The sequence below is a fragment of the Phyllostomus hastatus genome, unplaced genomic scaffold (assembly GCF_019186645.2).
Source record: "Phyllostomus hastatus isolate PE091 unplaced genomic scaffold, TTU_PhHast_1.1 phas_contig_98, whole genome shotgun sequence".
In the NCBI taxonomy this organism is placed as follows: domain Eukaryota; kingdom Metazoa; phylum Chordata; class Mammalia; order Chiroptera; family Phyllostomidae; genus Phyllostomus; species Phyllostomus hastatus.
This window is the reverse complement of record NW_025333999.1, coordinates 5,320,983-5,344,428: the sequence shown is the minus strand read 5'-3', so window position 1 is coordinate 5,344,428 and position 23,446 is coordinate 5,320,983. Positions and strand designations below refer to the sequence as shown.

Below are 23,446 nucleotides of genomic sequence, written 5' to 3'. Positions count from 1 at the left end.
CAGTGCCTGTAGGCTTATCACTGGGAGGAACGCTGGTGCAGAACAGGGTGATACCTGCTCTCCCTCCACTCAACCTAGTGGGAGTTCAGGATTATGCCAGGAGAGGGCAGAAGCAGAGCCAGTGCCCCTGTGACAAGCACTGGTTAGTCTGTCTTTAGTCCTGAGAGCACCTGTGGGCTGGATGGCACTGTCCTCCTGGGCTTTCACAGAATCAGAGCTAGTAGGTGCTGAACATGATTGGATAAACCCCCTGCCACCCCCCAAGAAGGCCCCAACCCAAGTCCTATAGGACTTGGGGAAGACTGAGAAGATTCTCTGGTCAGGGAGGAGCTTGGCAGAGGCAGAAACGCAGCAGTCTCTGAGGGGTACTTTTCTGCCCTCCCCCTCCCCCCAATGTGGGGTTTGGGGTCAGGAAAAATAGTATTTAGGAAAGCATGGTTTTGCTCTCCTCTCCAGCTGCGGCCCACACATCTGCTTCCTGGAGGCCTGGAGACACCTTGCGTCTATTTCTGATCTTTTTGTGAGATGAGAGTGGCATCTGTTTGGAGGGGCAGAGACTCAAGCTCATCGGTGAGTTGAAGAGGCCGCCAGCACATCACACGAAGGCCATGGGCTGGAGGCTCAGTGTTGTCTGCCATGCAAAAGGATTTTTACTAGCTTGGAAGGGATCCCATTTTATTTTGATAGCTATGCATTTATTTTAATGGCACTAAAAAATATATAACCTATACCAAAGCCCAGGTACTATTGCTTAAGACAAGCGTAAAGTGAAAAATCTGGGGATGTGTATTCTTCATTGGGCGTGAGGCAAAATCAAAAGGTTTGAGTGGGTCCCAGGATTAGGTATCAGTTGTTCTCCCAGTCGTTGTGCTATATTTTTTCTTTTTTAAAAATAATATTTTATTGATTATGCTATTACAGTTGTCCCATTTTCCACCCTTTACTCCCCTCCACCCTGCACACCCCCTCCCACCTACATTCCCCCCCTTTAGTTTATGTCCGTGTGTCATACATGTAAGTTCTTTGGCTTCTACATTTCCCATAACTATTCTTGCCCTACCCCTGTCTACTTTCTATCTACCATCTATGCTACTTACTCTCTGTACCTTTTCCCCCTCTCTCCTCCTCCCACTCTCCTGTTGCTAACCCTCCGTGTGATTCTGTTCCTGTTCTAGTTGTTTGCTTAGTTTGTTTTTGTTTTTGTTTTTGTTTTTGTTTTAGGTATGGTTGTTAATAATTGTGAGTTTGCTGTCATTTTACTATACATATTTTTAATCTTCTTTTCTTAGATAAATCCCTTTAACATTTCATATAATAAGGGCTTCCTGATGATGGACTCCTTTAACTTGACCTTATCTGGGAAGCACTGTATCTGCCCTTCCATTCTAAATGATAGCTTTGCTGGATAGAGTAGTCTTGGGTGTTGGTCCTTGCTTTTCATGACTTGGAATACTTCTCTCCAGCCCCTTCTTGCCTATAAGGTCTCTTTTGAGAAATCAGCTGCCAGTCTGATGGGAATTCCTTTGTAGGTAACTGCCTCCTTTTGTCTTGCTGCTTCTAGGATTCTCTCCTTATCTTTAATCTTGGCTAATGTAATTATGATGTTCCTTGGTGTGTTCCTCTTTGAGTCCAACTTCTTTGGGACTCTCTGAGCTTCCTGGTCTTCCTGGAAGTCTATTTCCTTTGCCAGATTGGGGAAGTTCTCCTTTATTGTTCAAATAAGTTTTACACTTGTTACTCTTCCTCTTCCCCTTCTGGTACCCATACAATTCGGATGTTGGAACGTTTAAAGATGTCCTGGAGGTTCCTAAGCCTCTCTTCATTTTTTTGGAATATTTGTTTCTTCATTCTTTTCTGATTGGATGTTTCTTCCTTCTGGTCCACACCGTTGATTCGAGTCCCTGTTTATTTCCCATCACTATTGGTTCCCTGTACATTTTCCTTTATTTCACTTAGTGTAGCCTTCATTTTTTCATCTAATTTGTGACCAAAATCAATCAGTTCTGTGAGCATCCTGATCACCAGTGCTTTGAACTGTGCATCTGATAGGCTGGCTACCTCTTTGTCACTTAGTTGTATTTTTTCTGGAGCTTTGATCTGTTCTTTCATTTGGGCCACTTTTTTTGTTTTGACATGCCTGTTACGTAGTGAGGGGCGGAGCCTTAGGTGTTCACCAGGGCAGGGCAGTGTTGTGACACTATGTGGGGAGGGGTTCAAGAGGGAACAGTGGCACTTGCTCCTCACTCTGCCAGATTTCAGTCACTTCCCCCACTTCCCCCAAGCAAACTGGGCTCTTCTGGTGCTGATTCCCATGTGGGTGGGTTTGTGTACGTTCTAGGACCCTGTGGGACTCTCCAACAAACTCTCCTATGGGACCGGGAGTTTCTCCCGCTGCCCCCTCAACCCCCACAGGTGTTTTCAGTTGGTGGTTTGAGGCTTTATTTCCCCACGCTGGGGCCCTGGGTTGTGAGGTCTGTCCTGCTCTCCAGTTTTGCCTGGTTTATCTGTGAGCAAGAATGTGGGACTTCCCAGTCCATTAGCCGCTGCCTTGTCCGCCAGCTGCAGACTTGCACCCACACCCAGCTCCACAATCTGCCGCCTCACTGGGTCCGCCAGCCACTTTGCTGCGAGCTGCCTGACTCCGTCCCTCTTACTGGTCTGGAAGACTGTCTTCTTTAACTCCTTGCTCCTTGGTTGTCGAACTTCTATACAGTTCAATTTTCTGTCAGTTCTGGTTGTTTTTTGTTTTTAAATTGTTGTTGTCCTTATTTTGGTTGTGCGAGGAAGAACAGTGTGTCTACCTATGCTTCCATCTTGGCTGGAAGTCCCCTCATTGTGCTGTATTTTTTTATTACTTTTGTTTTACTTACTGTAGCTGTTGGATTTATACTCAGTAATATCATTCCAGTTTTCATCTACTGGTGAACTTATATTTACTTCTCATCTTGGCACATTTTCTCCCTTCCCGTTAGTCCTAACACTTACTATAGAGATGGGTATGGCTCAGCAGGCCTGATGCAGCAGTGTCAGAAGTGAGGTTATCTTCATTAGTGTTGCGGATGCCCCAGGGGCTGTGGACCTGTGGGGTGGCAGGGCAGCAAGGCAGCAAGCAAAGTGCCCAGCTCTGGCGCAGCCTAGGAGACCAGGGTTATTGGCCAGTGCTGTGCAGTTTGCATAGTTTAGCAGCCATTAGAGGGTATGTGGGGGATAATTGCCCATGCGACTTTAAAAAAAATTATTTATTTTTAAAGAGAGGGCAAAGGAGGGAGGCAGGGGCAGAAACATCAATGTGTGAGAGATCCATCAATCAGTTGACTCTTGCACTCCCCTAGCTGGGAACCTGGCCCTCAACCCAAGGCATGTGCCCTGACTGGGAATTGAACCAGTGACCTTTTAGTTTGCTGGCACTCAATCCACTGAACCACACTAGTGAGGGTTTGATGTGACTTTTTAACAGTAACAAGTTTTGTGGATTTTATTTGCTCAGTTGGGGAGAAAGAAATTTGAGGTCTGGACCCTTTGACAGGGCATGCTTCCAACAGGTGCTGCTGGGTTAATGAGGACAATAAGGCATGTGTGGAAGGCAGGCCAGACTATCACCATTGTGTCCCCAGAACCCAGATTTTGGGGAATCCGGGCTAAGGGAGTAATCCATTAGCTGGGCAAGCTCTCCTACAGTAGGCTCCCAGCAGGGAAAGTTGGAAGGAGGTGGTCAAGTTGGTTCTTGGTGATGAGTAGCCTCAAGCTGTGGGGACTCTCTGCTCTGCCCTCATCCTCCATTCATCGAGCATTCTGCCACTCATCTGCTATGCTCAGCTTGTCACCTTGCAGATAATCTTGTCACCGAGTTACCATGTGGATTGTGCGGTTTGCTTTTTCCACATTGATTTTCTGTCTGGCTTTGCAAAAACCTCCTGTGGTTCTTCCCTTGAACCCCCTGAATAATTTCAGGGTTGACAAGATGGTAAGTTGGAGAAGGTATTTGTGGCGACTTTCAAGACCACTGCATTGAAAATGGAAGACTTTCCCCAAAGCCATTGGGCCCTGCTGAGCAAACATGCTTGCCTGGATGAATAACAGAGGCTGTGCCATCCTGGCCACGACTTTCCCTCTGCCTAGCTACTCAAAAGTGGCACCCTTTGCCTTGTCCTTTGTGGGGCTGTGTTAGGACCACTGAGAATCAACTCGCTGTTCCCATGACCCTGAGGGGGCAAACAGTGCAGGTAACAAACCAGTCAAGACATGTTTGCTCTCCAGATGCTAATTTGGCAGCTGCAGACTCTGACTTGGAGTAAACATGGTGGAACCTAGCACAGTAAGGTGGGACCTCATTCATCTATTCATCTGTCTGTTCATTCATTTGTTCATTCTTTCATCAGTTGGCATTTATCGAGTCCCTGCTCTGTGTCCCAGGCACCTGTGAGGTGAAAGAGAACAAGACCAAGGTCCCTGCTCTTGTGATGCATACCTGCAGGTGGTGGGACATTTAACAGTGAGAGAGCTGAGTGGAGTGTCAGAGGTGGGAAAGGCAAGGAAAGGCAGGGCTGGTGCAAAGGCTCGCTTTCCGTAGCTCTTGGCCAATGTAAGGGAGCAGGCTGGTCATTCTGCACAGCAGAGGAGGGGTCCCTGTGAGATTTGCTATGACTTCCAGGTGGGTTGCTTGGCCCTGGGTTCTTGATCTGTGAGGGTTGCTGAGGGCTGTTGAAATCTTCTGTTTGGGGACTTGTGCCATTCTCGTTGCAGGCACTGTGCTGGTGGCCTTACAGGAGCCCCAAGGTGGAGTCTGGCTGGGTAGGAATCTGGCAGAGGCAGCACCAGCCCAGGCAAGGCCAACTTTGGTCAAGTCCTGTGGAGCACTCTGCAGTGAGTGTAGGGTGTATGTGTGAGTTTTTATTTCAGTTGACTTGTTTTTTCAAAACAGGGTTTAGTGATGTCCCAACCACTGCCGTCATTTGAACAGTTGTGTTCCAAGGTAGTGGTTTGTATAGGTAGTTGACTGGAAAATGAGAAAGCATGGTTTCCCCTTAGAAAAACGTCACCAGTGTTGTAACAGTCATCAGTTTGGTCCTTGTTGGAACTGAAGTAGAATTACCTTAGAAACCCTGGCTTTGGGGTTTGGAAGAGGAGAGGTGAGGTACCTTTTGGGCAGTAGCTCTGGGAGAGAATGGGGCCGGGGTCCTGGCAGCCTAGGTTGTAGAGCTGCTGTTGGGGGTGCTGACAGGCTCCAAGTGTCAGGCGAGTGAGGCTTGCTGCGGTGGGACCCCTGTTTGTAAGGGATGCGTGTGGCACAGGTTGCTAATGACATCTGCTGGGAGGGACTGCCAAGTGTGCAGGGCCAAGAGCCCTGGAGCCTATGTTTACCAGGTGCCATTGTTCAATATCCACCAGCCTAGCCATTAACTGTCCTTTTTACATTCTGTGGTGGTTCATCTAGGCCTGTCACACCACCATCTTTGGGTGAGGCCCTCTTCTGGTATGGCAAAGGATGGGCAGGGTCTCACAGCTAGTGGGGGTAGGCTCCGCAGCCCACCTCCACCAGGGCAGTATGGTGACCTATCAGGCCTACATACATGCAGGCTTGGGCACATCACACACCTGGATTTAGGATTGTTGTTGGGATTGGATGAGATCAACCTGTGAAGAGCCCTGTGCTCTGGATAGCAGGCTGAAGGTGGTGCTCAGGGCATTACTCCTGGGGAGGATCTGAATTGTCTGGGCACGAAGTGCCAAGCAGAACCCACGGCTTTGGGAAGAGTGGTTCTGCCCCCTATCTCTCTGTGTGAATTTCCTCATGGGCTTGTTCAAATACAGCTTCTGATTCAGGAGGTCTGGGCTGGAGCTGAGATTGTGTGAATCCAAGTGGCTCCTGAGGACACACTGGTGTGCTGAACCCTAGGTCACACTTGAGAGTAGTAATGGTCTTGCTCAGCTGTCTGAAGGGAAAGTTGGGACTTGAGACAAATTCAGTCACAGGAGCTTAATTTCCATTGAAGAAAACCATGCAGAGGTCAGAGGGGAAAGAAGCACTGCAGCTATTTACGTGTCAGGAGGATGGGTAGCCATCACTCAGACGGCCGTTTGCCTCAGACTTTGTGCAGATGTTCGTGGGCGCTGGCCTTTCTTTTGTGAGCATGGGAAGTTGACACTCCCTCCTGAGTCTCCAGTTGAAATGTGATGAAATCCTGCAGAAGAACTCATGTCCTTAAATTCAGCCTTTGATGATTGGTGAGCCTTCTATAAATATTTCACAACCAATGAGACACTGTTTCCCAGCTCCAGCCGTGTTTGGGGGCATGCAGAATGTCCCAGAGGGAAAAGCTGATGTTTACTGCTGCCTGCTGGAGCTCCGTCTGCTATGAGGAGTGCGTTACACATACTTTACAGTTGGCGTTCACCCTTATGATGTCTTTGGGATGCCCAGCCATGCCAGTCGTCTTCATTTTGCTGAGGGGAGAAGGAAATTCCTGCCCCACCCTTCACCCCCAGGAAGGGCTGAGTCTCCTTGAGGGTCAGATGCCTTACCTCCAGGAAAGATTGTCCTTCTCTTTGCCAACCACCTTCCTACTTTTTCTAGGACCTTTTTGCGCCTATCATCTGACTCCACAGAAGTTTTACAGCTTTATTGAGGTGTAATTGACATAAACTGTGTACTTTTAAAGCGTACAAATTGCTACGGTTTGACCTATAAATATATGTCATGCCCTATGTACTCTTCCTTCCAGCCCACCCTTGTCCCCAGAGAACTGTTGATCTTTCTGTCACTGTTGATTAGTCTAGAATTCTGTGAAATCATAAAATATGTTCTTTTTAAAATTTTATTTTGGTCTCGGCTTTTCTTTCATTCAGCATATCTGTTTTGAGATTTATGCATCTTGTATGTATCAGTAGTTCATTACTTTTGTTTTTGTTGCTGAGTAGTGTTTTATTTTATGGGTATACTACAATTCATCTATTCACAATTTGATGGGCTTTAAGAATCTGCCAAAATATCTTCTGAGGTGATTATACCACTTAAACTCCCACCCAGCAGTGCATGAGGATTCTAGTTGCTCCATGTCTTGGCCATCACTGGGTATCATCAGTCTTTTTTATTGGGTTGGCCAAAAAGTTTGTTTGTTTTTTCCATATGATGGCTCTAGCAGCTCTTAGTAGTCTTTAACTTATTCAAAACAATTTTGTTAGATTGTATTGTGACAGCTGTTATAGCATGCATTGTAAAAAAAACAACTTAAAAATTGGTGAATTTTTTTGCAGCCATTTTAATATTGAAGGTGGAGGAAAATAAGTAACATTTTCAGCATATTATACTTTATTATTTCAAGAAAGGTAAAAACACAACTGAAATGCAAAAAAAAGACTTGTGCAGTATATGGAGAAGGTGCTATGGCTGATAGAGCATGTCAAAAGTGGTTTGTGAAGTTTCTTGGTTTGCAAAGTTATCTCCCAATAGCGGGAGATAAGTGACACACTCAGTATCCAAATCAATAAGGTTATTGGTGAAAATTAAAAATGTGTCTTTTATTTTACAGAAAAACTAAACTAAACAGACTTTTTGACCAACCCAATAATTTGTGTATCCCTGGTGTCTAATAATGTGGTTGAGCATTTCATCAAGTGTTTGCCATGTATGTTTCTGCCTTGGAGAAAGATTTGAATACCTATTTAGATCATTTGCCCATTACCCCCCGCCCTGCCCTGCCCCTCACCTTGAGTTCGTTGCCTAGTTATTATTGAGTTGAGAGAATTTTTATATGTTTTAGATACAAGTCCTCTCTTAGATACACGATTTATATATATTTTTCCCAGTCTTTGGCTTGCTTTTTCATTTTCATAACAATGTCATCTTTTGAAGAGCAAAGATTTTGTTAAAATCCAATTTATGTTTTCTCTATAGTTTGTGCTTTTTGTCATATTTTACAAGTCTTTGCCAAACCCAAGATCACTAAGGTTTTTCTCCTATGTTTTCCTCTAGATCACAGGGGGCAAACACAAGGCCTGCGGGCCGAATCCAGCCCTCCACCTTGTTTCATCCGGCCTGGCACCTGGTTTCTATCCAGCGGCAGTGCCAGACTGTCACTTAACTGTTAAGGAGTGGTTACATTTATACAGTCCTAAAATTACATTCAGCCCTTTGGAGGCAACTGCAAGGTTGATGTGGCCCGCGGTGAAAAATGAGTTTGACACTCCTGCTGTAGACGTTCTGTAGTTTCAGTTCTTATATTTAGGTTTATGATCCATTTTGCATTAGTGTTTATCTGGCAAGGTAGAGGTCAAGAGCTATTTTGCTGTTGGTTTTTGCATGTGGCTATCCAGTTATTCCAGAACTATTCGTTGAAAACTATTTGTTCCCTGTTGAATTGCCTTAACACCTTTGTTAAAAATCAGTTGCTCAGGTTCAATTCCCAGTCAGGGCACCTGCCTGGGTTGCAGGCCGCAGCCCCCAGTAACCGCATATTGATGTTTCTCTCTCTCTCTTTCTCCCTCCCTTCCCTCTTTAAAAATTAAATAAATAAAATTTTTAAAAAAATCAGTTGCCTATGTATGTGTGGGTCTGCTACTGGACTCTATTCTGTTTCATTGATCTGTTTGGCACAAATAATACCACACTGTCTTGATTATGTAAGTCTTAAAGTCAGATAATATGAGTGTTCCATTTTCTTTCTTTCAAAGTTTGTTGGCCTTTGTGTTTCCATATGAATTTAAGAATCGCCTTGTCAATTTCTCCTAAAGACCCTGATAAAATTTTGGTTGGGATTGCATTGAATCTATAGATTAGTTTGGGGGAGACTTGACATCTTAAAGATTTTGACTCTTCCAGTCCATTAACTTGCTGTATCTCTCCATTAATTGAGGCCTCTTTTAATTTCTCTGAGCCGTGTTTTGAACTTGTAGATTTCAAAAGAGTTTTCATATATACTATTTTGGTATTTGTAAGTAAAGACAGTTTTACTTCCTCTTTTCCCAGCTGAATGACATTTTTTTTTTCTTGCTTTATTGTACTGGCTGGAAACTCCTGACAAGACTGAATAGGAGTGGTAAGCTCGCATCCTTGTCTTGTATCTTTTCTTTTTTTAAGACTTTATTTATTTTTAAAGAGGGGAAGGAGGGAGGGAGAGGGGAAGAGAAACATCAGTGTGTGGGTGCCACGTGAGCGCCCCTTACTAGGCACCTGGCATGCAACGCAGACATGTGCCCTGATTGGGAATAGAACTCGCCCTTTGGTTTGCATTCAGGCGCTCAATCACTGAGCCACACCACCCAGGGCATCTTGTATCTTTTCTTAGGGGCAAAACATTCAGCTTCTTATCATCAGGTATAGCATTAGCTGTGGGCATTGTAGAAGCACTTTATCAGCCAAGGAGGTTTTCTTCTATTCCTAGTTTGCTGGAAGTTTTTATTAGGAATAGATTTACAATTTTGTCAAATGTTTTTCTGTATTGATTGGAATGATCATAAGGCTTTTTATTTTGACAAATTGCATCAATTTTTAAGTGTTATCTGCCTCCCCAATTTAATTTCTGGTCTCCCTTTCTTTGCTGTCTTTTTCCTGTGTAGGCATGCAGACAGACTCCTTATCCTAATTGTCCCATTGCTTTCCCTTGAGCCAGCTGCCCATTTCTGCCCAGGTCACCAGTATGGCTTGCTAATGGCCTGTTGCATAGAGGCAGGCCTGGGCTGACTGCACAGGTTAGGTTAGCAGGTTAGGTCAGAAATGAACATGTGGCCAGGTATGTAACAGGTTTCTTGGCTTCCTTGTTGGGAGAACAGCATAATACTTACTGTGGAGGTCTGTGGTCTCAGAGGAGACCACCATGTGGTAGGCGACAGACGCCCAGCACAGTGCTGGTAGGTGATGCCCAGGCAGTGGCCTACCTTGCTCTCATAACCTTAGTAGACTTGGTCTTGCAAGTAGCAGTAAGTAACTACTACTTACTGAGTGCTTCTTTTTTGGAACCTTTAGAATGCTCTTGTCCTCCCCAGACTGACCCCTACACAGGAGGAACATGTGGACATGTGTCTGTGTGAGCTGTGAAGTGTAGTGCATACCCTGTGTCTCAGGGATAGCCTAGGCTTACAGTGCCACAGGTCTCAGGCTTTATTCTATGGGACTCAGAGGGTCTGTGCCTCTGTGGGGGAGGGGAGTTAAGGGCTGGTTCGCTAGGGCTTCTTCCTCCTCTCAACCTCAGCAACTCTGGCATTTGTTTCCAGAACAGGATGACCTCTGTATAAGATCAGTTTCTTAAAGTATAGTATACATCCAGAAAAGTGTTAGAGTCATAAGTTACACATTTCAGTGAATGTTTATGAAGTGAGCACACCCAAGAAGTCCCACCCCGGTCAGGTCAAGAAATAGAGGATTTCTCTAGAAGGCACTCTTGTTCTGTCTCCTGGTCATTCCCCACCCCCCACTTCCCTGACTTTGTCACCATCGAGAGGTCTTGCACTCCAGTATAGAATGTATTCTTGGGTCTATGGCTTTTCATTGTCTGACAGTTTTGAAATTTATCTTAGTGTTGAGCAGTGGTTCCTTCACTCTGTGTTGAATGGCTAAACCGTGATTAAGTTACCACCTACACTTTGGCCATGCAGGTGTTTTTCACTTGGGGCTGTTCTGAATATGGCTGGCCCCACCATTCTTAATACTCTCTTTTCTGTTAGTGCATGCCCTGGAGTGGAACTGTTGGGTTGTAGGGTGTGTGTCCATCTTTAGGTGATGTCTGACATAGAATGCCCAGGCTCACCCTCCTGTTCCATGGGTGATGGTGTCCTTGATTCGCTCTAGTGTGGCCTCTGTTGCAGGAATGACCACTGAGAAAGCCCTTCTGCCACTGCCATTACTCCAACCCCACACATAGCCAGGACTGTGGGGTAGCAGGTAGGCGGGAGGGGTGGCCTCCTGGCACTGCCCTAGGGCCATGGAACAGCTTGATGGTGAGTGTGCCAGGCATGCCTGGCCTGGTCTCTGAGGTTACAGAGTCGCCAAGGGCAGCAGTCAGTGCACCATTCAGAGCCTACAGACATGATCTGAGCTTTTCCCAACTTTCTGCCTGGGCTTCCCAGAACATGGAGAAGGAGCTTGGGTTGGTGGCTCCTTTTGCTTACATGAGAGTTTAGCCCCACGGCCATGCATTTTCACTTAGGAGCACTGGAGTGTACTGTTTTCACCTTGCTGCTTTACTTAACAGTCTCTTGGAGGTTAGCCCGCATCAGTTCCTAAAAGGCTGGCTCATTCTCGTTTTGGATAGTCCATTTTCATATGTTTGTGGGCTGAGCACTTGTATGCCCTTTCCATCAGCGCCTCGTCATTCTGTCTTGCACAGCTGGCATCCCGGTGTGCTGTCATTGGGTACACTGCCAGCCGGGCCCCTCTCTGAGCTCATCTGGCAGACATAAATGCTCTGCTTGGCTTTCAGACTTTTCAGTTGTGTCAGTGTAGGAATGAACCAGTTCACAGATGACATGTTGAGAGCTCTTAAAAACAGCTGAATTACGTCAGTTGTACTTTCTGTTGACCTAATTCAGAGGTCAGAAGAGTTTAAGTTCGCAGTTTTGTTGGAAAGAGCTGCTGGGATATAAAGGAGAGAGGGGGACAGCTTGGGGACTGGGGCTGCAGAGAGGAGTAGTGCCTTCCCTGCTCACTCCTCCGTGCTCAGTCTGCTGCCTGGGCGAGGCGGGTGTTTCCATCCCCTGGGCCCAGTTACAGCTGCAATTTCATGCTCTGGCTGTGGGTCCTCTGTCCTCTGCAGACAGGCAGGCCATGCAGGTGGTGGGCATGCTCCAGCTGTGGGTGCTCCTAGGGAGCAGATGGGTGCCATTGAGGAGGAAGTGCTCCTGTGCTTTTGCAAGCAGTGAGCTTGGCTGCTGCGCCTGAGAAAAACCCCCTACCCTGCACCTCAGTGTCATTCTTCCTCTGCCAGAGACTCTGTTCCTGTAGCTGTGAGGCTTCCACAGAATCCTGGTGGAAGATGGTGCCTTTGCCAGACAGAACACTGGCATGGCATTTGACCAAGGGAGGTTCCCCTTGCTCTTTCTGTCTGGCTGTGGGACCAGGCAAGACAGAGCAGGGCCAAGGAGGCTGTACCTTCCTGGATCGAGAAGGAGGATCAAGCTGCACTGACTTCTTTTCCTCACTCAGGGAGACTGCATGATGAGACATGGGCTGGGCTGTTGCACCAAATTGTGACTGAGGCAGTTCGGGTCACAGGACAGCATCCGCCAGGGAACATGTGTAGAGTTTTCAGAAGCAGGAAGACTTGCCATGGCTGAAAATGGTTGCTGCTGGGACAGAAATCACAGACACACTCACCTAGCAAAGCCCTATTTCATTCACCCTCGGCAGACACGACTGGCACCTGCTGTGGGGCTGGCAGGGAATGGTGACTTAGCTGAGGAAGGCATTAGAATGCTCAGCACATTGAAAAGCTCAAAGTCTGGTTGCTTCTGGGTGCCATCTGTGGCATGTTTTGGTTTGGAAGGACAGCTTGCTTGCTGATGAACACATCCAAAGTCTTTTGAGCTAAGTGGTTTTTGTCATTGTTGTCTAGGCCATTCTGCGTTTTAAAAGAAGAAAAAAGATGACTTCCACATTGTTGATTTTTAAACTGAAGTGGTTTTTACTGCTGACCAGCCATCCTTGAGCCTTCTGAACAAGTTGGTGTGGGCTGGCCTGCACAGATGCAGGCCCACAGGGTGGTCAGGGCACTGGCCAGACAGTGAGGCGGGGTGAGTCCGCCCTCAGTGTGCACCATCTACAGCCAGGAGGGGAGCAGACTCCAGGGCCACCATCGTTTACTTAAAGTGGCTTGCGGCTCAGGGTAAGCTTGGGGGTTGGGCTAAAGCCTCTGCTTTGGTGGGAGGGTGTGGGTTTCCCTGGTTGTAAAAGAGGAAGGCAAAGGCAGCCTGAAGACCATCTGAAAATGCTGCTGGGCATGAAGCTGCCGCCCCCGTGTGGCTTCCAGGAGCTCGTTGTAACCTATCTGTTTTCCTGCTGTGGCAGGTTGGCAGGAGGGGATGTGGGTGGGATGCTGATGGAAAGCCATAGTCCACCACCTTCTAGCTGCATGGTGAGCCCTGGACCCTCAGTTTCCTTACCTGTAAAGTGGGGTTTTAAGGATGAAAAGCTCGAGTTTGGCCCCTGAGAAAGCCAAGTGGCAGTCCTGTGAGAGTCTGTCCAGGCAGACCCACCAGTGCTCACACCTCAGGAAGTGCAGGGTTTCCCCATTTTCACCATGGTCACACATGTCTGGCTTCTTTACTGAGAGGTTGGGTATTTCTGGTGGAGTGAGACTCTTTGATGCGTGGAGAAAAGAGCCATGAACCAGGGGCTCGCAGACTCTGAAGCTTGGTGTCTCGGTTCCTTATTTCACATCAGGGTGGAATTACCCCCAGGCGGTAATTATTCAGAGCTTAGGCTTTACCTACATATCCCTTGAAATAGAGCGATGGCATCCACAGGTGGATAAGAGCTCCGGTGTGTCTTGTGTTCTGCCGTAACATCAAAAGCCCCTTGTGGACCCTGGAACACACCCTCCCTGTGATGGCTGTGGGCAGGAGGGCCTCTCTTGCATGAAGTTCCTGCACAGCCAGCTTCTGGCCTTCTGTGGTCTTCAGCAGGGAGACCCAGACCCCAAGGCCTTTTCTATTCCAGGAGTGCAGGCTGTTTTGGCACCATGTGCGGAGGGTAAAGGGACTGGCGACAGGCTCACTGTGGAACCACCCAGCCCTTGCCCTTCTCCCCACACACGCACCAAGTGTGCGGTGTAGAACCATCGTGAGGAGTTGGAAAAATGGATATCCGCTCACTTCGCCTCCACACAGCTGCCCTGTCATTCCAGGTCTAGTGAAGTGTCCCATCCAAATGTCAGGAAATATGTGTATTTAATAACCTGTGGGTTTGTTTGTTGTTGTTTTTTTAAGATCCTGGTAAATTTTATACAAAATTAGAATAATGTAACCATCTTGGCATCAGTAGATACCAGCTCAAAATCCTACTTACCAGATCAACATTGTTTCCTGTATCCTGAACCCCGCCCCCCCCACTGGCACCCGGGCCAGTTCTTTTTTACCAAGTTTCAGGCGGCATCATTTCTTCAGTGAAGAGCCTAAAATGTGCCATTAAAGATTAGAATGAGCAGTGCACCTTGAGCGTTCATTCGGAGCGTACTGTGCTGTGGCAGTGTGCACAGGCTCTGTCATTGCTCCCATGTGACAGGATAGGGACATTACCTGAGCAGGAATGGTGACAGACAGCCTGCACTGCTGTGGTCCATACTCTTTCCCAGACTGCTTCTGAGGGGTGCCGTCCCTTCCCTGGGGCTGTTGCCTGTGTATGTCCAACCCCATTCTTCCTGCTCCCTGAGAGTCACGCAGCAGCTGTCCCCAGTTAGGCTGGCTGGGTTAGTGACTTGGGGACTATGGGCTTTCTGAGAACGAGAGCTGTTTTACTTCCTTTATGCCTACTCTTGGTTTTCACGTGGTGAGAAGACCCCTTAAGAGCACTGGGAACTGGATCAGAAGTGAACATCCTGTTTCCTGCCCCTAATGAGGATGTGCTTAGTGAGGGTTCTTTCTCTCCTTTTTGCCAGGGGGTGTCAGGGGGTGCCTGCAGTTGTGATGTTGGAGACGCTGGCTGCCCGAAATAAACTCCCATGTTTCAGCTGTCTGACTGAGTGTACCTGATTGTGCCCCCTGAGCCTTCAGAATAAGAACCATCAGCAAGGTGGTTATGGAGTCAGTCCCACCAGTAGTCATGGCCGACTTCATAGACACCTGCATCACACCTGAGGTGACTTCTTGCCCTGCCTTTGCAGTGGACACCTTAGGATCCTCTCTGAGTGTTCTCCATTGCCTGTTACCATTGCAGAGTAGCTCTGTCCCCATCTTGTACCTCCCCTGAGGACATTTAGGTATACATGTATGTGGGGCAAATGCCGCTACTCTGTGGGCTCCATGGCTGGGCAATATTTATTTCCAATAATGAGGCCAGCCAAATACTGAAAACAAATGGGTTGGATGAGTGGGCTGGAGTGGTAAGCAGTTCACACAGGAAGTCATCATTGGTAGTAAGGGCAGGTGATACTAGGCTCACTAATTGTTCAAGAAATACAAATTAATCTGCATCTGTTAAGGGAGCCCTAATGAGGAAATGAAAGGCTGCTGGTGCTCAGGTTCCCTGGTGTGTGGATTCTGCCTCTTTTGGGAAAGCTGGTTGGCAGGTGGTTTTGAGGTGTTTTTTACTGGGAAGAATCCCAAGGGAGACAGCCAGAGGGCTGGGGGGTCACAGATGTGCTCGGCTGTTTCTGACAGCAGGAGGCTGCATGGGGCCCTCACCCCGGCCTGCAGGATGGAGCAGTATGTGCGCTGTGGTGATGGGAACATGTGTTTTCATGCAGACAGGTCTGTTGGTCCATTGGGGTGGTGGCAGCCGTCAGCTCCCATTGGGGCCAGACTTGGTAGAAGGCAGGTTGTGTTCTCCTGGCATCCTCGTTCATGCCACTGTCTTCATTCTGGTCTCCTCTCCCCTTTCTAAGGCTTTCTTGCCATCTCACCATCTCCCAGGGCCTTGGGACTTCTGTCCATGCTAGGAGACCCCACTCAGGTGATGCCCTCGCTGCAGGCATGCCTGGCCTGCCTTGTAGCTGATACTCATCTCCTTGCTGTGAGGACCCGTGCTGGGCTTTATAGTCATGGAGCCTGGATGGGAGCCTCCCCTTGGCCATGTCACCTTGGCATCTATACTGCCCACGGGCTCTTCCATCCAGAGTGGGAGGCCTGCCACTCCTGAGTGGATGGGTGTGTAAATTGGTAAGACAGGTTGAGGAGACTTGTGTCTGGGGTAAGGGCACTGCCTGCCAACAGGCTGGCCAGGGTGAGATGCTGCCTACTGGTTCTGAGGCCAGAAGCCTGGTCTGGCACTATATAGACCCCGAAGATTTCCTGTCTGTCTGGTGTGGTAAGGGCCAGGGCTTGGAACCAGACTTCTGAACTTCCATGCAGTAGGAGCAGAAGGTGGGAGACAGAGGGCAGCATTTTTCACAGGGCTGAAGGCCTCCCTGCATACCACCTGAGTTATGGCAGGGCCCACAGACCTGTCCCTTCTCAACTCCTGTGCAGCATCCAAAAAGGGTCCCGGCTGTGGGGTGTCTGTGGCACCAGCTGACTGCTAGCCCTGGCCTGCTCAGGTGTTCTGCCTCCCCCTCCTGCCTGGCAGTGGGACAGCGTCTGCCCAAGGACAAGGACACTCTGTGCTGCTGGGCCTGCTCTGTGGGGACTGTTGGTTCAGGAATGTGTGGGGACCCAGAGCTCTAAATATACCAGGGTGAGGTCACCAGGGTAGAGACAGGGCATGTGGCAAGCCCGGGACCCTGTTGGGGCTGAATCCCAGGGCCAGAAACGGAGCTGGTGGCCTTGCTCTCCCTGTGGGACCAGCCTCCTCACTGCAGTCTCTTCTGGCACTGCATCCCACTCACAGCACATTAGAGGTGTGTAGGGTGTCAATTGTGTCTCCTCTCATACTCCCTCCCTCAGTGCAGCTTGGAGTAGCTTTTTAGAGCCAGCTGAATGTGTTCACGGCCACATCCCCAAACAAAAACATCATGAGATGATGCCATTGTTACCAGGGTACAAATTGGCCCCTCGCAGAGGGGCAGCGTTGCAAGAGTTCCTCAGGCACAGTAAGGGCCACTGTCATTGCTCTGTGGTCACTGTGCTACCTTCAGCTGGAAATGGGGCAGGTAAGAAAATACAGTTTTCTTACCTGGGAATACACAAGGCCAGCAGAGTAACAGTCTCCACGGACATCCATGTCCTAGTCCTCAGAACTTGGGCACATGGCACCTTATATGGCAGAAGGGACTTTTGTAACTAAGGATGTAGATCTGGATTGTTCTGGCGGACCCAGCCTGATGGAATCTTTGCAAACAGAGACCATTTCCCGACTGGTCGGAGGTGTGATGTGAGGGCTCCACACATTGCTGACTTTGAGTGTGGGTGGGATGGGGACAGTGATCCAGGGAATGCCGTGCCTTCAGGAAGCTGGAATGGCCTTCAGATAACAGTCACAAAGACAGTGGGGACTTCAGGACTGCAGCCCTGAGGAACTGAATTCTGCCAGCACCTTGAGCAGGTAACAGGTCCTTGAGAGCCCACCAAATGGAGCACAGCCTACTAACACCTGGGTCACAGCCCAGGGAGACCCTAGCACACTCCTAACCTCTGGAACCCAGGATGATCCATGCATTTTGTTTAAGCTGCTCAGTTTGTGATCATGTATGAACACTTTGGCAGCAAGAGGAAACTGGTATGCCATGGTGCTGGCAAGGTTTCCTGGGGGTCAATTACAGTAGTTCATGGCCTTGGAGTCCACAGCCCCACTGGCTGCTTATTTGTTAGCCCACAATCATGTCTGGTCAGAGTGGTGATTGTGGTTTTGTCTGTAACAGCCAGTGGAAACACCGAAGTGTCCCCCAAACAGGCCCTGCTCAGTGGGGCTTTCTGTCACTAGAAGGCTGAGCAAAAGGTGAGGTCTCTCCTGCTGCACATTTCAAATGTTAGAAAAAAACAAGGCATAAAACCATGTGTTGTTTTTTAAAATATGTGCTAAGACTTGTGGATGTGAGGAATATTTCTGGGAAAGCTACAAGGAGATGCTGCAGTGGCTGGGTGGTAGGCGTATGTTTCCGTACTGTATCGTGCCTACATAACTCTGTTCTATAGTGTGTGTTTGCAAGGGGGTGATACGCTCACTGTGTGATTTTAGAGGGAGTAGGGGACTTATTCTGGGTGTGGGCTCCCCCTTCCGGCCAGCCTGCCCACTGGAAACCCACCTACTGGAAATCTGTAGGTGCTGGATTTGTGGGACTACAGGAGGTTTTATTTATCTATTTTTAGAGTGAGGGGAAGGGAGGGGGAAAGAGAGGGAGAGAAATATCTCTGTGAGAGAGAAACATTGATTGGTTGCTTCTCGTATCCCCCAACCAGGACCTAGCCTGCAACCCAGACATGTGTCCTGAACAGGAATTGAACTGGCACCTTTTCAGTTTATGGGCTGACGCCTAACCTACTGAGCCACACCAGTGTGGAGGGGAGTTCTTTACTTATCCTGTATCTAAATCCTTCAGAAGGAATATTTTGTCAACCTATACTCCCAGGCCAAGGCTCACCTCTTCATCAGCAGTGTCTTTTATTAAGCCAGAGTTCTTAATTTTGATGAAGCCAGTTTCCAGTTTGTCCATGTTTCTTCTTGGCTAGTTAGTGCTTTGGGGCTCCTAAGAAACCTTTGTTTACCTGAAGGTAGCAACGTTTCTTCTAGAAGTATAAGAGTTTTCTCTTTCATTCAGGTCTGTGGTTCATTTTGAACATGCTGCAGTGCTTGGTGTGAGTGGAATGGGCCATATACATTTCATGTCATGCTTCCCTCCCTGTGGTTTGAGCTCCATCTTGTTGGTGCCCAAAGGCTATGGTTTGCTTATTTCTATGACTCTTGAATTTCTCGCTCTGTTCCTTCACTTCCTAAAGGACAATGGTGTCATCATCAGCATTTGAACATAATGTTTGAACTTTGTGTCATCTCTTATCTGTAAAATGGAATAATACTAGTACTTACCCTGGGATTGATGTGACCACTAAACAAGGTGACAACATGTATTAGTAGGGCAGGGTCTTGCTTGCAGCAGACATCTTAAAGGGACTTAATTGCTTGGTCATAAGATATATACACATATTTGTACCGGACAAAGCCCATTGCTCCCCAGTTGGGTGTCCCAAGAATTCCCTGGTATAGTTGGGTACTGTTTCTGCCAGGTGGGCATGTGCAGTGTGTCCACTTAAGGGTTCGGTCTGCACTTCCTGATCACTAGGAGACTTGAGGCCTGGTGCTGCAGCCTCCTGCATTTGCCCAGGGTCTCTGTACAGTCCAGAGTTGGATCCCTGGGGCTCTGTGGCATGTCTTCGCCCACCTTGTGACTTTCTGCTCTCTTTATGGTGTCTCTGGATGAACTCTAAAGATCTTGGTAATTTAGCCAAATCTGTTATGTATAGATCTTTTAAGCTTGGTTCATTTTATTTAATAAACACTTTATCCTTCCACCCCATCAGACGGCAGAGTAGAGTGCATCTCCTGGGTCAAGGGCAGATCTTGTTTCATAAATGAGTTTCAGTTGTGTAATAGCCACTCAGGCGTGTGGGCATGTATGTGGATGGGAGAGAGTGTGCCATGTTGGCCAGGGAGCAGGTGTGGGGACAGGGCTTCAGAGATGCCAGCTCCACTGGCTCCTGGTGTGGGAGAGGTGGAGCGGGCTAGAAGGGCAGGGATGTGATGAATGGCTCTTGTTTTACAGATCCGGAACATGGTGGCGGTGCTGGAAGTCATCTCCAGCCTGGAGAAATACCCGATTACCAAAGAGGCACTAGAGGTGAGTGTCCCCAACCTGCAGTACAAGCTCAAGAATACCATCTTTCCACGGGCACTATAAGAACCTGGGGCGGGTAGTCAGTCCCAGAGCTGGGGCTCCATCCTCGCAGGATGACCTGCACTCTCAGAGGTGAGAGGGGTTTCTGGGGGGAGGCTGCAGTGGGTAACACAGGCCATGGGCTCTTTGTTTGCTGTTGCCTTTGCCACAGTGTGCTCTCACCCTGAAAACTTCCATAACAAAGTGGCCTTGTAGTGGCTTTGGAGCCATCAACCTACAGGATGGTGCGTCTGAGGACTATATTTGAGAATTTAGATGTCACAAAGGACCCATTTTTCCCGTGGGTTTTGTGTCTGAGAAGCTAGTGGTTTAGGGATCACAGGGTGTCATGGTCTCTCTCTGGTTGTAGGAGACGCGACTTGGAAAGCTCATCAACGACGTCCGCAAAAAGACCAAGGATGAGGAGCTCGCCAAGCGGGCCAAGAAGCTGCTGCGGAGCTGGCAGAAGCTCATCGAGCCTGTGCACCAGAATGAGGCGGCACTGCGGGGGCTGGCAGGTGCCCCTGGCTCCGCTAATGGGGGTGCCCACAACTGCCGGCCAGAGGTGGGGGTGGCTGGCGCACCCAAGAGCATCCATGACCTGAAGAACCGCAACGACATCCAGAGACTACCTGGGCAGCGGCTGGACAGGCTGGGCAGTCGTAAGCGCCGGGGGGATCAGCGTGACCTTGGCCACCCTGGGCCACCTCCCAAGGTCTCCAAAGCAAGCCATGACTCCCTGGTCCCCAACTCATCTCCTCTCCCCACCAATGGGATAGGTGGAAGCCCTGAGAGCTTCCTGGGCGTCCTGGACAGCGGCAGGCACATGGGCCCTGAGAGTAGCCGCCTGGAGCAGGGCGAGAATGACAAGCACAGTGGCAAGATCCCCATCAATGCTGTGAGGCCGCATACCAGCTCCCCAGGACTGGGCAAACCCCCTGGGCCCTGCTTACAGAGCAAGGCTGCAGTGCTGCAGCAGCTGGACAGGGCAGACGAAACCCCTGGACCCCACCACCCCAAGGGACCGCCTCGTTGCTCCTTCAGTCCCCGGAACTCACGGCATGAGGGCTCCTTTGCCCGCCAGCGGAGCCCATACACACCCAAGGGCTCTGTGCCCAGCCCCTTGCCTCGGCCCCAGTCACTAGATGTCACGCAGATGCCGTCACCGCTGCCACTGGCCCAGCCATCCACACCCCCTGTGCGGCGGCTTGAGCTGTTGCCCAGTGCTGCTGAGAGCCCGGTGCACTGGCTAGAGCAACCTGAGGGACACCAGCGGCTGTCTGGGCCAGGCTGTAAGGCAGGGCTGCCGCCAGCTGAGCCCATCCTGTCCCGGGCTGGCTTTTCCCCGGACTCCTCCAGGGCAGACAGTGATGCGGCCTCCCCTGGTGGCTCGGACAGCAAAAAGAAGAAGAGGTACCGGCCTCGTGATTATACCGTGAACTTGGACGGCCAGGTGGCTGAGGCGGGCGTCAAGCCTGTCCGGTTAAAAGAGCGGAAGCTCACCTTTGATCCCATGACAAGACAGATCAGACCTCTGACCCAGAAAGAGCCAGTGCGAGCTGACAGCCCTGTGCACACGGAGCAGCCGAGGACAGAGCTGGACAAATCCGAGGCCAAGGCCAGCCTCCAAAGCCCCTTTGAGCAGACGAACTGGAAGGAGCTGTCACGCAATGAGATCATTCAGTCCTACCTAAGCCGACAGAGCAGCCTGCTCTCTTCATCAGGCGCGCAGACCCCCGGGGCCCACCACTTCATGTCTGAGTACCTGAAGCAGGAGGAGAGCACCCGGCGTGGGGCCAGGACGCCACATGTGCTACTGCCTCCGGGCTCGCCCACTGACCTCCCAGGGCTGAGCCGCCAGGTCACACAGGACGATCTGGACAGAATCCAGGCCCACCAGTGGCCAGGGGTGAACGGGTGTCAGGACACACAGGGTAACTGGTATGACTGGACGCAGTGCATATCGCTTGATCCGCACGGCGACGACGGGCGGTTGAACATTCTGCCTTATGTCTGCTTAGACTGACTGGCCCCACAGCCTCTAAGTGCATTCCCACCTTGCAGTTAGCAGGAGGGTGGCCTGGCCTGGAAGCCTCCACTGGTTTGGAGCCCAGCTGAGGCAGAAGGGAGGGGCAGGGGTCTAGAGGTTTCTCCGAGCTCTTCCCTCAAAATTTTCCTTCTTTTGTGAAATGCTGCTACCAGTTTACTAACAATATTACAAAGGAAGGACCGCGTGGAAGGAAGGCCGGCAAAGTGAGTTCAGAACTCTATAGCAAACCAGCTATAAAAAGCGTCAGTCCCCCACCCCAGAAGAGGTGTGGACACGTCCCAGCACCCATTAGCTGGGACCTCAGTTGTAGGCAGGCACAGAAAACCTGTGGGAGACATTACCTTTAAAACAGCAACAGAGGCACACATCTCATCTATCTGCATTTTTTTGTTCTCTGACTTGGCCCTGAGTGTTTGAGGCAGTGGGCAGTCCCATGGCCTCTGCACCTCACCCAGCCAGTGTTTCTGTCCTGGTGTCAGAAGCTTCTCAGATGTGGTGAGCTGCTGGCATCAGGTGGACCTCCTGGCTGGTCAGTTTGACCCACACTCCACGGGCATCCACACATTAGTACCTGTTTTCAGTTCAAACCCAGTTTTTAAAGAAATGCTGCAAAAGTTTGAGTTTTCTAGAGTTTATTTTATCTTCCTCTTCCATCTTACCACCAGCCATAATAGTTTTCCTTTCTTCCTTTTCATTTCCCCTTTCCTGCACAAATCTAGAAAACTTCACCTTTCTAGGGTCCCATCCTCAAAACACAAAGTTCCCACAGGTGCTACTGGTGTGTAAAGCTGTACTGTTGGCAAGGAGACCTGTCTGTGCGCTGGAAACACTCATGACCATTCCTTTAGATTCGTTTGCCTTATGGTTATTGTCATAACGCGATTTGCAAAAACAAGGAGCCTTAGTGAATGTACAGTACCTAGACTTCTGTGTTCTCAGGATGCAGAAGGGAGCAACTTTCCTATATGGTCCAGTAAGTGGACACCTTGTGATATAAATGTGGAAATAAAAAAAACATTTGCACAAACAAGTCTGAGAATCATTTCTATAATTTGGTCCTTTACCGCCAGATCAGCTTTTTGTGGATTCTAGATTGAGCCAAGGAAATCTGGACCCTGTGTCCACGATTTGGGCTCTACAGTAGGCGGGTAGGCAGGCAAAGTAGCTGAGCCAGCCTGTCAGCATTCCTCATGAACACTGACCACCTACCTACTTTTCATTCATGTTAGGCCACATGTTGCCTCCCAACTCAGGTCACCTACTAACTGGGTGACAGAGACCAAGGGTCCACATCAAGGAATGTTAACCTACCCATCCAGGCTCACCTGCCCAAGAGAGAAGCCCTCCCAAGAAGGCTGTGTAACCTGTTTTATCCCCTAAAATATTTGCAGTTTCACATGGCACGGCACAGAGCCCTGCCTTAGCAGCTTTCCTCTCCTCCTTGGCCCCAGGCTGCCAACTTCTTACACAGGCCAGGAGCTTAGACCTGGCTGGTACTGCCCTTTTCTTCTTTAATAAAAATCCTTTCTACCTTGACTATAAAGTTTCCGCCCTTGTCCCTGGAACCATAAGCTTTGTTTTCTAGTTTTTTTCACTCCAGAATAGGTCATCTTGGACATAGCTACTTAAATTTCACAGATAAGGAAGCAGCTACTCTTTAAGAGGGGCAACCCCACAAGACAAACCAAGAGGTCCAGGCACATTCAGTCCATCCAGAACAATAGTTTCAGAGCCAGCGGTGACACCTGACATAGCCTTCATGCAGTACACACCCACCCCAGAAAGGACAGTGGGTAAAGTGGCTTTGAGGACAGTCAGATTGAACTCCAGCCCTGCCATCTACCAGCTGTGTGGCTCACTTTAGTCCCATGTGCATGTGCCCATTTGGGAAACGTAAGTGCTTATTCCAGAGTAGTGAAGACAGGTTTTTTTAAAGCATCTCAGTGGA

The 23,446-nt window shown here is 49.1% G+C and overlaps 1 protein-coding gene across 3 annotated transcripts in view; it reads left to right on the top strand.

The window, feature by feature from the left end:
• MED26 (mediator complex subunit 26) overlaps positions 1 to 22,701 on the top strand; it is a 44,926-nt gene extending 22,225 nt beyond the window's left edge. For 2 of the 3 annotated variants that reach the window (XM_045853561.1, XM_045853560.1), the window contains exons 3-4: positions 19,338 to 19,412; positions 19,819 to 22,700. In XM_045853561.1, coding sequence (XP_045709517.1) covers positions 19,347 to 19,412; positions 19,819 to 21,474 — 1,722 coding nt within the window. In that variant the 5' untranslated portion in view covers positions 19,338 to 19,346 and the 3' untranslated portion in view covers positions 21,475 to 22,700. Of the gene's footprint in view, positions 1 to 19,337; positions 19,413 to 19,818 lie in introns of all 3 variants that reach the window. The other variant, XM_045853559.1, reaches the window with a different exon arrangement.
• Positions 22,702 to 23,446: the final 745 nt, after the last annotated feature.